The 12186-nt window shown below is 45.5% G+C and overlaps 1 protein-coding gene across 2 annotated transcripts in view; it reads left to right on the top strand.

The window, feature by feature from the left end:
- The window catches only part of ENTPD4 (ectonucleoside triphosphate diphosphohydrolase 4), a 33228-nt gene extending 22575 nt beyond the window's left edge, over positions 1-10653 (top strand). For both annotated transcript variants that reach the window (XM_044766839.2, XM_044766840.2), the window contains exons 10-13: positions 2109-2433; positions 4183-4268; positions 5178-5339; positions 6499-10653. In XM_044766839.2, the coding sequence (XP_044622774.2) occupies positions 2109-2433; positions 4183-4268; positions 5178-5339; positions 6499-6727 (802 nt within the window). In that variant the 3' untranslated portion in view covers positions 6728-10653. The remainder of the gene's footprint in view (positions 1-2108; positions 2434-4182; positions 4269-5177; positions 5340-6498) is intronic.
- The last annotated feature ends 1533 nt before the right edge of the window (positions 10654-12186 follow it).

Raw genomic sequence — 12186 nt, forward strand, 5'->3', positions numbered from 1 at the left:
ACTGCTAGGTGACTTTTTATTCCCCTGCCAACTGAGCTGGGAGAAGATGTGGAAGGACACAAGGGTCCTGCCTTCAGCCCACCTCCCAGCAGGCGCCAAAGGAGGGTCTCTCTCTCAGACCCACACCTCCCCTGATGGATTAGAAATTGCATCTCAGGCTATGAAAATAGTTTTCAGCATGGATGAGGCTGTTCCAGCTTGCAGAGTCCTTGGGGAACTCAGCACCTGGGCTGCTGTGTGTGTCCTGGAGGCCTGTGGTCAGTGAGGATAAAGTTGGGGTAGGTGATGTTCTGGCGAAGTTATTGAAAACCAGTCCGTGCAGTTGTTAGTGAATAAGACCGGAATGAAGGAAGTTATTCAAGAGACAGAAGGGATCTAGAAGTCAAAGTTGGTGGTCGTAAACAGTGTTAGCAGTGAAACTTTTAAAAATGAGTTTATGAAGAATTCTGGTATAGAAAATGTATAAAACAAATAAAAGCAACACTTTATCAGTTTAAATTTATTTTATAAGTATATAGCAATTATTTATTTGAAATTAGTCCATAAGAACAGAAAAGCCGTTTGGATGAACAAAAAAGTCTGAAATCTGGGTTATGTAAGATATCCTGTTAATTCCTCTATTTTGTTTTGGTTTTTTTTAATGAAACACTTTTGAGAGGAAAAATTCTAATTCATAGAGATAAATGATAGTATCTTTACTTGGCCAATTTAATCTTAGAAAACCCGTGGAGTCCTGAACTTTAAGAAAGACCGGGTCAGAGCCATTCGGTACCACATTTTCCAGAAATTCACGTATGTGAATAGGAAAAGCAAGAAAAACTTGTCCTTTGTCTGCCCAGACATTAGCTGAATAGTGTGAGTTACAGGATTGGCAGTCTCATAGTGTCTTTTTAAAGGTGGTATATTATTTAGCACATTCTTAAATAAATCTTATAATAGTTTTAAAATAGAAATATTTTATAAGTGACATTTGAATCAGACTTTTGAAGAAACACTTTATTCTGCAACCCGAATTTTTCCTAATTGGTTTTAATGTCAAGAAGCTTATATAATGGACAATTCAGTGCTACTTCTTAATTTAGGCAGAGGGCAACTGAAAATGGTGGCGCGAAATATACATTTCACTAGTCTTGGACTTTTATAATAATTAGTTTTAATTTGTATGTTCGTTGGCCAATCTTCTGCTCTGGACTGAAGTTTTTTCTTAGGCTACATCCATCATTTCTCTGGCATGCACTGCAACCCCTCATGTTGATGTCACTTTGGCTTTCTTTAAAGAATACCAAGGACATAGGGCTGGCCCGGTGGCGCAGTGGTTAAGTGCACATGTTCCGCTTCTGCTGCCTGGGGTTCACTGGTTCGGATCCCGGGTGCGGACATGGCACTACTTGGCACGCCATGCTGTGGTAGGCGTCCCACGTATAAAGTAGACGAAGATGGGCATGGATGTTAGTTCAGGGCCGGTCTTCCTCAGCAAAAAAAAAGAGGAGGATTGGCAGTAGATGTTAGCTCAGGGCTAATCTTCCTCAAAAAAAAAAAAGAATACTGAGGACTTGAAGACATCTGTGAAGCAATTTGATACCAGATCCTTCTAGATTTTTACTGATTTTTCCCAGTTTTTTTTTATCTTGCTGGCACCTAATTTGACAGCAATTTTCTAGCAACTTGCCTTTTCATATTTTTCTAAGGCATCTAACCTAGTTTTCACAGGGCCAGTTACTTCTTTTCATTGTCACATTTTGTCTGTATATAATTAAAATCACAAGCTCTAGTGGCACCGTGGGGTTGGGAACAACACAGTTGCTGGGCATTTGACTGCCGCGAATGTGAGCCTGAGAGGAGCTCGCTGAGCAGAGGTGTGGCGGTGGGCGCCAGGCCGTCTCTCGGTGAGGTGACGGGTGATGGCACCGGGAGGCTGTTGCACTGGACTCGTTAAGGTGTCTGCTGTATGCAGGTGTGTATCCTGAATCTCTAGGAAGGGCCCAAGTGCCCATTCTCCTAATTATCCCAGAACCCTTTTGTGTCCCCGCAGAACACCCTGCAGGACTCGTGTTCCTTGCACTGACTTATCCTCCGAAACATGATACAAGTTTCTCTTTGTGATGCAGGCTCCTGGGGAAACAGACTGGTCTGATTCCTGATACTCCGTACCTGGACCCCTGCTTACCCCTAGACATTAAAGATGAAATTCAGCAAAATGGACAGACCCTGTACCTCCGAGGGACAGGAGACTTTGACCTGTGTCGCGAGACTATCCAGCCTTTCATGAATAAAACAAATGAGACGCAGACGTCCCTCAATGGGGTCTACCAGCCCCCAATTCACTTCCAGAACAGTGAATTCTATGGCTTTTCTGAGTTCTACTATTGCACTGAGGACGTGTTACGAATGGGGGGAGACTACAATGCTGCTACGTTCACTAAAGCTGCAAAGGTAACCTTAAAGAAGCCGTCCTCTGCTCGCTTTTGAGAGACCGAGTGGACAGTGGCAGCTTACATCCTCCCTTGACGTCTGGAGGCCCAGGTCAAAAGAACGGAAACCGCTGGGAGCCCTGTTCCCTTGGTTGGGCAGGAGAAATAGTGACAGCAGAAGTAAAAACTCCCGTGTGAGCCGATTTCTGCCCACCACTCTGAACTGCTCTGGTCACAGTGGCTCCCAGACCACGGTCTTTGTATTGCCGTGTAATGATGGAATTGTCTGACACTGCTCCTCGAGCCTTCCTGTCCCTTTAGCTCCAAGGCTCCCCTTCTCTTGTTCTCCCTTGCCGTTCTGACAGTTTCTTAAGCTCTTTCACAGGTTTCCCCCTTTCATGCCCCTTATACCTGGTGATCCCAGACTTCTCCCCTTCGCCCTCTGACCTTCAGGTTCTTGGATGGTCGCATCCATGCTCATGGTTTGCTGCTGCCTCTCAAGAAGAGGCTCCAGGCCTGACCCCTGCCCAGTGCCTGCTAGATTTCAGTGCCTGTGACTCCGGACAGACCCCCCGTGTTCTCCCCATGCTGTCCCGGTTATGCTGTCTCGGTTAATGGCATCACTAACCATCCAGTCCCCCTCCCCGAAACCCAGGAGTTACAGGCTTCTCCCTGTCACTCATTCATCCCTTGCTGTACACCCCCATATAATCAGTCATCAAGCCTATTATTTTACATCATAAATATTTCTCATACCCCTCCCTGCCTCCTGTCTCACTCTCATTGTCCTGGTCCAGGCCTGTCTGTCACCTGCTCTGTCGCAGGAGCCTCCCGGTTGGTCTTCGTGCTTCTGGTCTTCCCTCCGTTGGTCATCCTCCACACTGCTTCCCGAAGGTTCTGTCTGAAACAAGTGCAGACGCCTGCTCGCCTCCTTAAGACCTGCAGCAGCTGCCTTTTTCTTCCAGGATAAATTCCAAATTCCTTAGCATGTCGTCCCCACCCTGCAGCCTCGTCTCCCACCTATCACGTTATACTCTGACCGTTTCAGACCGCTATTCGTTTCCCTCTCATCTACCCAACTCTGTATTCTGTCTTGTTCGTGTCTTGTTTCCTCTGCCTGAAATGCCTGTCCTTACCCTCTCACCGCAGGCTGAGTGCTGGTCTCTGTGTTCCCTGTTGCAAGTTTCACCGCCTCCCTGAGCCTCAGTCTCTTCATCCTTTAGAGGTTAGAGTAGTAGCCGTGTCAAGGAGTTGTTTTAAGTATCACATTCAGAAAAGGCACTCACACAGTACCCAGCAGACGCCAGCTCTTAATGTTACTACTATTGCAGATGGCTTCCCGTCTCGAGAAGACAGTGCCTTTTCCAGTTGTCTCTGTTCTCAGAACCTTGCACGATGCAGCCAAAGACATTGGTACTCAGTCTGAACCACTTCACTTTTCTGAAAGTTTCTGCCTGTCACAGGCACGAGTCCTGGGGGAAGAAACTAAGCAGTTTAGAAGAGGCTGGTTGTGGGCAGTGACATTCTCTTTAACAAACCTTGACAAAGTTTTAAGACAAAGAACAAGCATTGTCTTTGCTAATCGGCAAGTATTCACGGAGTGTCGTAAGTCTTGTCTTCACCGTGCACATAGAGAAGTTAAGCTGGTGTTTCCTAATTGGAAGAATGTGTTTGTTATGAATATGAATTTGGTAAACCCTTTCCAAAACGAAAAAGATTTTTAATAAACCCTTTAAACCTAATCATTTATTTTGGGTGAAATTTCTTTCAGGATTATTGTGCAACAAAGTGGTCGATCTTGCGGGAGCGCTTTGACCGAGGGCTTTACGCCTCGCACGCGGACCTCCACAGGCTGAAGTAAGTCGTGGGCGGCCAGGCCCCGGGGCTGCAGGAAACCGCACATTCAGTATTGGCCCCTTGGCTTGCCACACCGTGGCCCCAACCTGCCTTCCTATCCTCAGTCACTCTTCCTCCTCATCTGCCCTGGGCTCCTTTCAAATGGGACAGCAAACCCTAGTGCCCAAACGTATCTTAGAGTTCCGCTCTTCCTTCCCCCTGGAACTCCCCCGTGCAGCCTTCGCTTGTTGAAGGCCTGCCCAGATGTCCGAGTCAGGCCAGATGCTGCCCCTCTCGAGTCTTCCTCTGCCCCTTCAACCGGACTCCGTCCTCTCTCCGGGTCTCCCTCCAGAGCACTGATTATGTCTTGCTAATGGTGTTTATCATATTCTGCTTTGTTTTATAGTTATTTGTTGCCTTTCAAAAATCCTCTTCTAAGTCATTTAAGTCCATTGACTGTCTCATTATTTATTATTATTGCTTGCTTAGCCCACTGCTTGCAAAAAGTAAGCCTCTGATAAATATTTAGCATCCTAGAATATCAGAGCTGAAAAAGATCCTCCTGCCTTCTTGTTTTATAACAAAGAAACAGATCCAAAGAGGCTGGAACTTACCCAGTATTTATTCAATGAGTAAATGATGGAATCCCTGAGGAAGAAACCTGTCATGGCAACAGCGTGTTAAATTATGCTGAGACCAAGTTTCATGAGCTAATTGATTTTAACAGGTGAACCATCTCGTGTTGCGGGACAAGGGGCGTAAACCAAGTCAGTCACCTTGAAACGCGCACGGTTGGTTTGGCTGCTCAGAACACTCGCCTCCTGATGCCTTTGCAGCCACGTTGCTCACAGAGGGAAGGCTGTCTCTGTCTTTTTGGTTCATTTTGCTAAATGAATCAGTCCCGCTCATGTTTGTGCTTGGTGTTCATAGGTATCAATGCTTCAAATCTGCTTGGATGTTCGAGGTATTTCACAGGGGCTTTTCATTTCCCGTCAACTATAAAAACTTAAAGACAGCCTTACAAGTTTACGACAAGGAGGTTCAGTGGACTCTGGGAGCAATCCTTTACAGGACCCGCTTTTTACCCCTCAGGTATGGCTGTTGCGTTGGTAATGAGAATCAAACGAGATGCTTCTCTGCAGTTCTGATGCATCGCAGCAGCTGTGAGCTGTGGATGTTGGGGTGTTGTTAGTGCTGGCCGTGGGCAGAATTGTAGAATCCCCCCAGGGCTTCCTCCCTTCCCACCCTAGCTATCCATCATACACACCGCAAAAACATTCGGTTATTCTCAACTGGCTGTTCCCTAACCCCTGTGCAGAAGGGTTAGTGCCAGGGTTCTTAACCTTGTGGCCTTGGATCCCTTCTGAAAATACTGTTTTTAATGCATAATATACATACCTAGGGCACAGAGGAAACCATTATATTAAAATATATTTATCAAAATATTATAGAACAAATCTGTCATATAGTAATATATGTTCTTTATTAACTCATTAAATGACAAGATCTGGCAGCAGAACTAGTCATTTCTGTAATTGCAATGTAGTGATGCATGTTGATGATGTTTCGAGGCATCTGCAAAACCCGGCCATGTGATGTAACAGGTCTGTGCGTTTCCCCGGGAAGCCCGAGGCCCCTGCTGCAGCAGCAGTTTGTCGTCTGCCTTCGTGCTCAGAGGGGGCGCTGCATCTAGGCAGACTGGTAGCAGAAAGATGCACATTCTCCCCCATTCGAGTTCACAGACCCACTGTCAGCTGACCCCCACGTAAGACCCTGGTTCACTGATAAATGGGGTATTAACTTTTTTGGGCTTTTTCCCTTCATTTAATTGAGCATCTCCCAGCAATCCTTTTAGCTGGCTTAACTGGAAAAGATGTGAGTGCTGGGTCTTACTGATGACAAACGTGCTTTGATTCCACGTTGGATTCTGTGGGTTAGTGAAACGCTCACAGGTCTAGGTTTCTGTAATTTTTGTTACCCAAATTATAGTGATGGTAACTGCTGCAGACTGAGGAATAAACTGCCACGTTTTATCCTTAATGCTTACAGCTACCCTCTGTCAGGCCGTAGTATCCTACATTTAGAGGTAAAGAAACCGAGCCCCCAAGACCCAGGTGACAGTTTTCGTGCAGAGCTGTCTTAAACCAAGTCCCCGACCCATATCCCGTGCACTCCGACCTCACAGTCCTCCCTGTTTCGCCCTCTGCCATCTCTCATCGTTCTGTCGTGTTGTTTTGTTTCCATGGGGCAGAGATATCCAGCAGGAGACCTTCCGGGCCAGTCACGCTCGCTGGCGGGGCTTCTCCTTTGTCTACAATCACTACCTGTTCTCGGGCTGCTTCCTGGTGGTCCTGCTCGCCATCCTTCTGTACCTGCTGCGGCTCCGGCGCATCCACCGCTGGACGCTCCGCGGTGGCTCTGCCGCCACCCTCTGGCTGGAGGAAGGCCTTGCGTCCCAGAAGATCGCTGGTCCCTTGTGAGCGCGACTGAGAGCCCCGGGAAGACTTTCCAGAGGAAAAGCCATTCTTGCCTCAGGGTTTCTGCTCTGTATTCTCATTTGGTTTTGTTTTTCCTTTCCCTTTTTGTTCCTTGAAACAAAAACACAATCCACTGTTTGTAAGCTCTGCTGTCCTAGAAGTACTACATTTAGCCACTTTGAATACAGCTTCAAACTGAGTAGGAAAAGGGAAAATCACTTCATTTTTGCTGTATAGGTTATCTGCCAAAAATTACTGAGATTGTTGGGTTTTTTTAAAGGTATGTTCAATTTTAAACAGATGCACTTTGATATGGGAGGGAACTGGCAAAGGTGTTTTTTTCCATCAGTGGAGGTAAGACCAAGAGTGATATCTTTACAGAACCAAAACACCTCCTGACTGAGACGATAATCCTCTTTGTTGCCTGTCTTGATGCTTAGGTTTTGTTTATTGTTCAGGTCTGTTGCTATGTGTTTTCTTTGCAGGTTTAAAACATCAAAACTGTTTATATCCAAAATAGAGAACTATAGGTGCCAGGAAGTAATTATTTTTAAACTTGATAGAGAAGAGACCTGAAAAATGTGAAATAATCACTAGAGCTGTGTGTGTGTGTGTGTGTGTGCGCGTATGAGAAATGCTATTGAAAGAGAATGAGGGATACAGGGCTTTCTTTTAAAAACGCACACTTCAGAATTTACTGTTTCATGTTATTTTAAAAATCCCCATTACCATTATCTTTTCCTGACCACAGGTACTTACTTTCTGTATCCCTTCTTTCACTGATCTTGGAACGCTTTGTTTTTTAAGGAGTTGGAAAATTCCTAGTTTCACTGGTTTCAATGTTGTTTGACCTCAAGCTGCTGCCACTGACAGGCTCCTCAGAGTTCCTTAGGAGACATTTTTGTTTGTTTAATTGTTAAGGCTCTAGTTTCTTCCGACTTCAGGTTGTTGTTCCCAGTCAGTTAAAAATGGTCTCAGCAGCTTTATTTTGGAGACCCCATGCTTAGCCTGACAAGTTCTCTCTTACTGCTGTGGGTGAGGCTGCGTTGGCGATGCCACCACAAATCCAGACTAAGAGAAGGGTCTGAATTTCATATAAGTTATAAACTCACATTTTGAAGAAAACAATTTGGACATTTTAAACAAAAACCTAAAAAGGACACCTAGGTTGGCATATGTGAGATTGGTTGTTTTTCACCTATTCATTTTTTTTAGAAGCTTTGGGAATTCTCATACATAGTCTTTGAGGTGAAGTTCCTTTTCTTTGTGTGTGTATCCACGTGCGCACGTGTGTGGCGCATGCATTCTGTTTCTTAACTCCAGAACAGTTAAATTCGTCTAGTTGGTAGCAAATGTGTATTTTGAGAACTATTAGCTGTTTTTTTAAAAAATCATTGATTAGAGAAAGAATTCAGATTCTAAAAGCCCTTATTTAACTTAGAAAAAAAGTTGGATTTTATTTGTTCATTAATTACTTAAAAACATGATATACTGTATACTGATGACTTAAAATATCACAAATTTATGAAAGAAATGCAAATTCTCTTTTTCTCCTCTTCAATATGAATATTTTAGCAATGAGAAACTTATTGGTAGAAGTTTACCTCTCATACAACCCAGAAGGTTGGCGGAGCCGGAAGCTGTTCCAGCATCTCGGCACAGAGGCTTGTTTCAGAGAGGATGGGGGTGAATGTCCCTCAGAAAGATCTAGCTCTGGAAACGCTGGGCTCCAGCTCTTTAGATCCTTATCGAGACACAAGCGAGCTGTCACAGATGCCCCGCAGCAGAGTGAGCTGGGGAGCCTCCTGACTTACTGGGTGAGGTGGCCTGCAGGCTGGACGGCATTAGTAGGGAAGAGGAAGTAAGTTCACACTGTAGCTCTTCTGCCACCAACCAATTGGAGTGCTGAGGCCTTAACCTGTAGAAGGAGCATTTTTAAATGCCTGGAGTATGTCATTTTCCTTTTAAAATCAAGGTAAGGATAAGCAGCATAGGCGCAGATTTAAATAGGCCTTAATTAGGACTTCCTACCATAAATAGCCCTTTTTAAATAAAGGATGCCAATTTGGTCCAGTTCTGGACTGTTGAGGGAGCAGAGTAGAGACGGACTCCTAGGAGTTCTGCTTTCAGCCTGGTGTGAGCATCCCCCGCAGGGACCTACCTCTCTCTCCAAAAGAATCCCCAGATTAGAGTTCCAGGGCCCAAAGAAGCTTACACTTCGCACAGCTAAGTGCCCACTATCCCCTGCCAAATAACTCCCTGGGGTGGGCTCAGCTAACTTGCCCACAGGGAAAATCTGCAGGACCCTTGAGCTGAGAATGGTTTTTCAATTTTTAAAGCATTGTTAAAGAAAAAACAGGTGAAGAGTATGCACCAGAGACCATACATGGCCTGTAGAGCCTAAAATATTTACCAAATGCCCTTTACAGAAGACGTTTGCTGCCCCCTGCGTGGACAACCCCATTACAGAACGGAGGTGCAGTAGCGTACTCTTAATTCAGGAAGATAGTTACCATTCGTGGGCACGAAAAGGTGGGCAAGAGAAGTGACCCAACTTCTATCTTAAAATATTTGTTTATGCACCAGAATTTCACTTCTTACAGTTCTCTCTAGATTATTTTCAAGATCACTTTTCTAATAAACCAGGAAACATGCCTCCCCACCCCCAAATTTAAAAAGTGCTGTTCAGGAGGGCTCACTCTTGTGCCAAGATGTCTGCTGTCCTGAGAAGGTCTCATGGTTTTATCACCCCTCTAGCCTCGCCAGAGGAGGCAGCCAGGGGCTTTCCCTCGGGGACATGGGGGTGAGAGGCAAGCCTGGGGGGAGCTGAATTCGAGAGGAGGAGAATTAATACCAGATAAGAGCGGCCAAGGCGGCATCTGAATACTGTAATAGAAAGTGAAAGAAATTGGCCTGGCGGGAACTCGCTAAAAGCCTTGTCAAAGACGGAGCGTGGTGGGCGAAGTCTTGATGGAGGCACGCCCACTGTCAGTTCGTCTGTCCTAGTCTGTCCGTAGTCAGTCGTAGCGTGTGCTGCTCCTCTTCAGACCTCCAGAGGGTGCTCTCAGAGATGTCACCATCAATTGAAGGACATCACACTAAAGGTACAAACATACTGATTCGTACCCGTGGTTTTTGCACATTTTCATCCTAAACTGCTGGATTTCGGCAGCCCTCCCCAACCTGGGGCAAACCGAAGCGGCTGCTTGTGGCTCAGCCTGGAGCCCTGGAGGCTGAGAAGATCCCTTGCCCGTGCCCACTGTCATACCTGTGGATCCACACCTGTGCCCTCAGGTTGGCAAGCTCTAGAAGAACAGATGTTTAAACCTTAAACTCAGGCCTACATAGACTAGTTTTCCTTGTAAGAAGCGTGCTAGACTTAGCAAGAAACTCTAAGAGGCAGATGTGTTTTCCAAGCTTTAAAAAAAGTCACCTTTTGAATTTTGTGTGGTAATGTGCAATGCAGCAAAACTACCTATAAGTAAATTATAAAGTTATTTATTTCAGTGTTTTGTTTTTTATGATATTGATTTTTCCTTTCAATAATGAATGATGCGACCAACCAAGGAGATTTGTTTGTTCTGTTGCTAAGAGTATATTTTACAGTTAGGAAATAGAAAAACTAAGGGAGCATCTTTAAGTGTTTTTTATTTCAGTGATGTTTTCCATTCATGGCAGGAACACTTGTCTTTGGGAGACTGTGGTGTCATATCCCTTTGTGTGTTGGGCGAGCTCGCGCCACCACACGAGCGCACAGAGGGGTGTTGACAATCCATGAAATGGAAGTGCAGCCATGGCCCACAGACTCTCTGAGCTGGCTTTCTTGCAGTTTATATAGATTTTTCTCTGATGTTTGAATCTTGTTGCCTGTTAGAATGCTTTGTTGAACTTGAGTCTAAATTCAGTAAAATAAATTGCGTCTGACTGCACCCTCGATGCGTTTGCTGTATTTGCTGTGCATTGCTTGGAGCCCTGCTGTATGCGTTGTGGAGGGAGGCCCTGTGCATCCTGCAGCACAAAACCACGTGTTTCACAAGGAGAAATAATTCCCAAGATGTGATATTAAGCCATTCACCTACAATACAGGCCATTCTGAGACGACTGTTTGTGAGGTGATTTTAAGGTACCTGTTAACTATATAGAGAGACCAAAAAATGAAATTAGCCAACTTTTATGTGTTTTTCTCTCATAGATATTAAATCAAATGCTGACTTTATGGTACACCGTTTTGCAAATAGATCTAAGCTTGAAGCCCTTGGCTTCTTTCCAGAGAAATAGGAATCTCGTTAGTAATGTTACCAGTGTGCCTATTAGAAGCTACACCTCCTTTTCAGCTGGGGGTATACAGAGGTTTTCCTGGAGGAGGAGTGGGGGCCTGAGCCAGAACCTGAAGACAGATGAAAGGGGAAGGGGACCGGCAGTTAACAACAAAAATAAGAGCCTAAGAAATAGTCTGAAAAGGTGAGGGAAAGGCAGAACCAAATGGGAGCGGAGAGGGAGCAGAGGCAGCAGGAGAGCGCATGCTCACCCGGTGACAGCAGGGAGGTGGTGTCATAATGGTAAGAGAGAGCTTGCTTGAGTGATTTTTGAGGCAGTGCAATAAATATAGGTCTTTGTGCCTGAGGGTAAATACATTAAAATATCTAAGGCGTCTAAAGATGTCTAAATTTTATTCCACTTGATTGAAGAGAAGTTAGTGCAGATTTCCAACTGCTACCCATGGTAACAGATCTGAAAGGCAGTGGTTCTGGGTTTTTGCTTGTTTTCATCTGTTTCCATTTGTCCCATGAATCTGGAATGCACAAGTGGATCTTTTTTTTTTTTGAGATCCTGAAATGCTAATGTTTTGCACAGGGGCTTATGGCGCTCATGCTGGTCTGGGAGCAGAGATGTGAACGTCATCTCCCTCGCAGTCAAACTGTCTTTTGGAAAGGTCATCGAAAGACAAAGGAGCCCCTTTAATCCCAAAGCCCAGTGTGGCAGATTAGGCCATTTGCCTGGAGCATCAGTGTCAGGATGAAAGCAATACCGTGAAGGTCCTCCCAGCCCCGCCTTGTGTGGGAGCCTGACTCCTCAGCCTGTGATCTGCCCCCGTTAATGGGAGTCGAGCTGTCGGGCGTTTCTGTTTGTTACCAGATAGTGCCCCTCCCGGCAGGGCGCCCCTTTGTATGAGCACGTCACGGGGGCTGAGAGGACCTGCCGCTGGGAGACCTGTGCTGGGCCTCCGGCCTCTCTCTGCCCTTGGTCCTGTTTGGCAAGTGAGTTACATCTGGCTCCAGACTTCACGGCCACTTAAACGTTTCTGTCAACAGCCTGTTGTGTGTAAGAGACCCAGATAAGAAGCCCAAACGAGAAACCCAGCCTTAGGAAAGGTTTCTGCCCGAGAAAAGTACTGCCAGCTCCTCACAGAGCATGACGGTGATAGGCACAGAAGACAGGCTTGTTTAAATACAGGCGCTCTA

Source organism: Equus asinus, chromosome 3 (assembly GCF_041296235.1).
Source record: "Equus asinus isolate D_3611 breed Donkey chromosome 3, EquAss-T2T_v2, whole genome shotgun sequence".
Classification (NCBI taxonomy): Eukaryota; Metazoa; Chordata; class Mammalia; order Perissodactyla; family Equidae; genus Equus; species Equus asinus.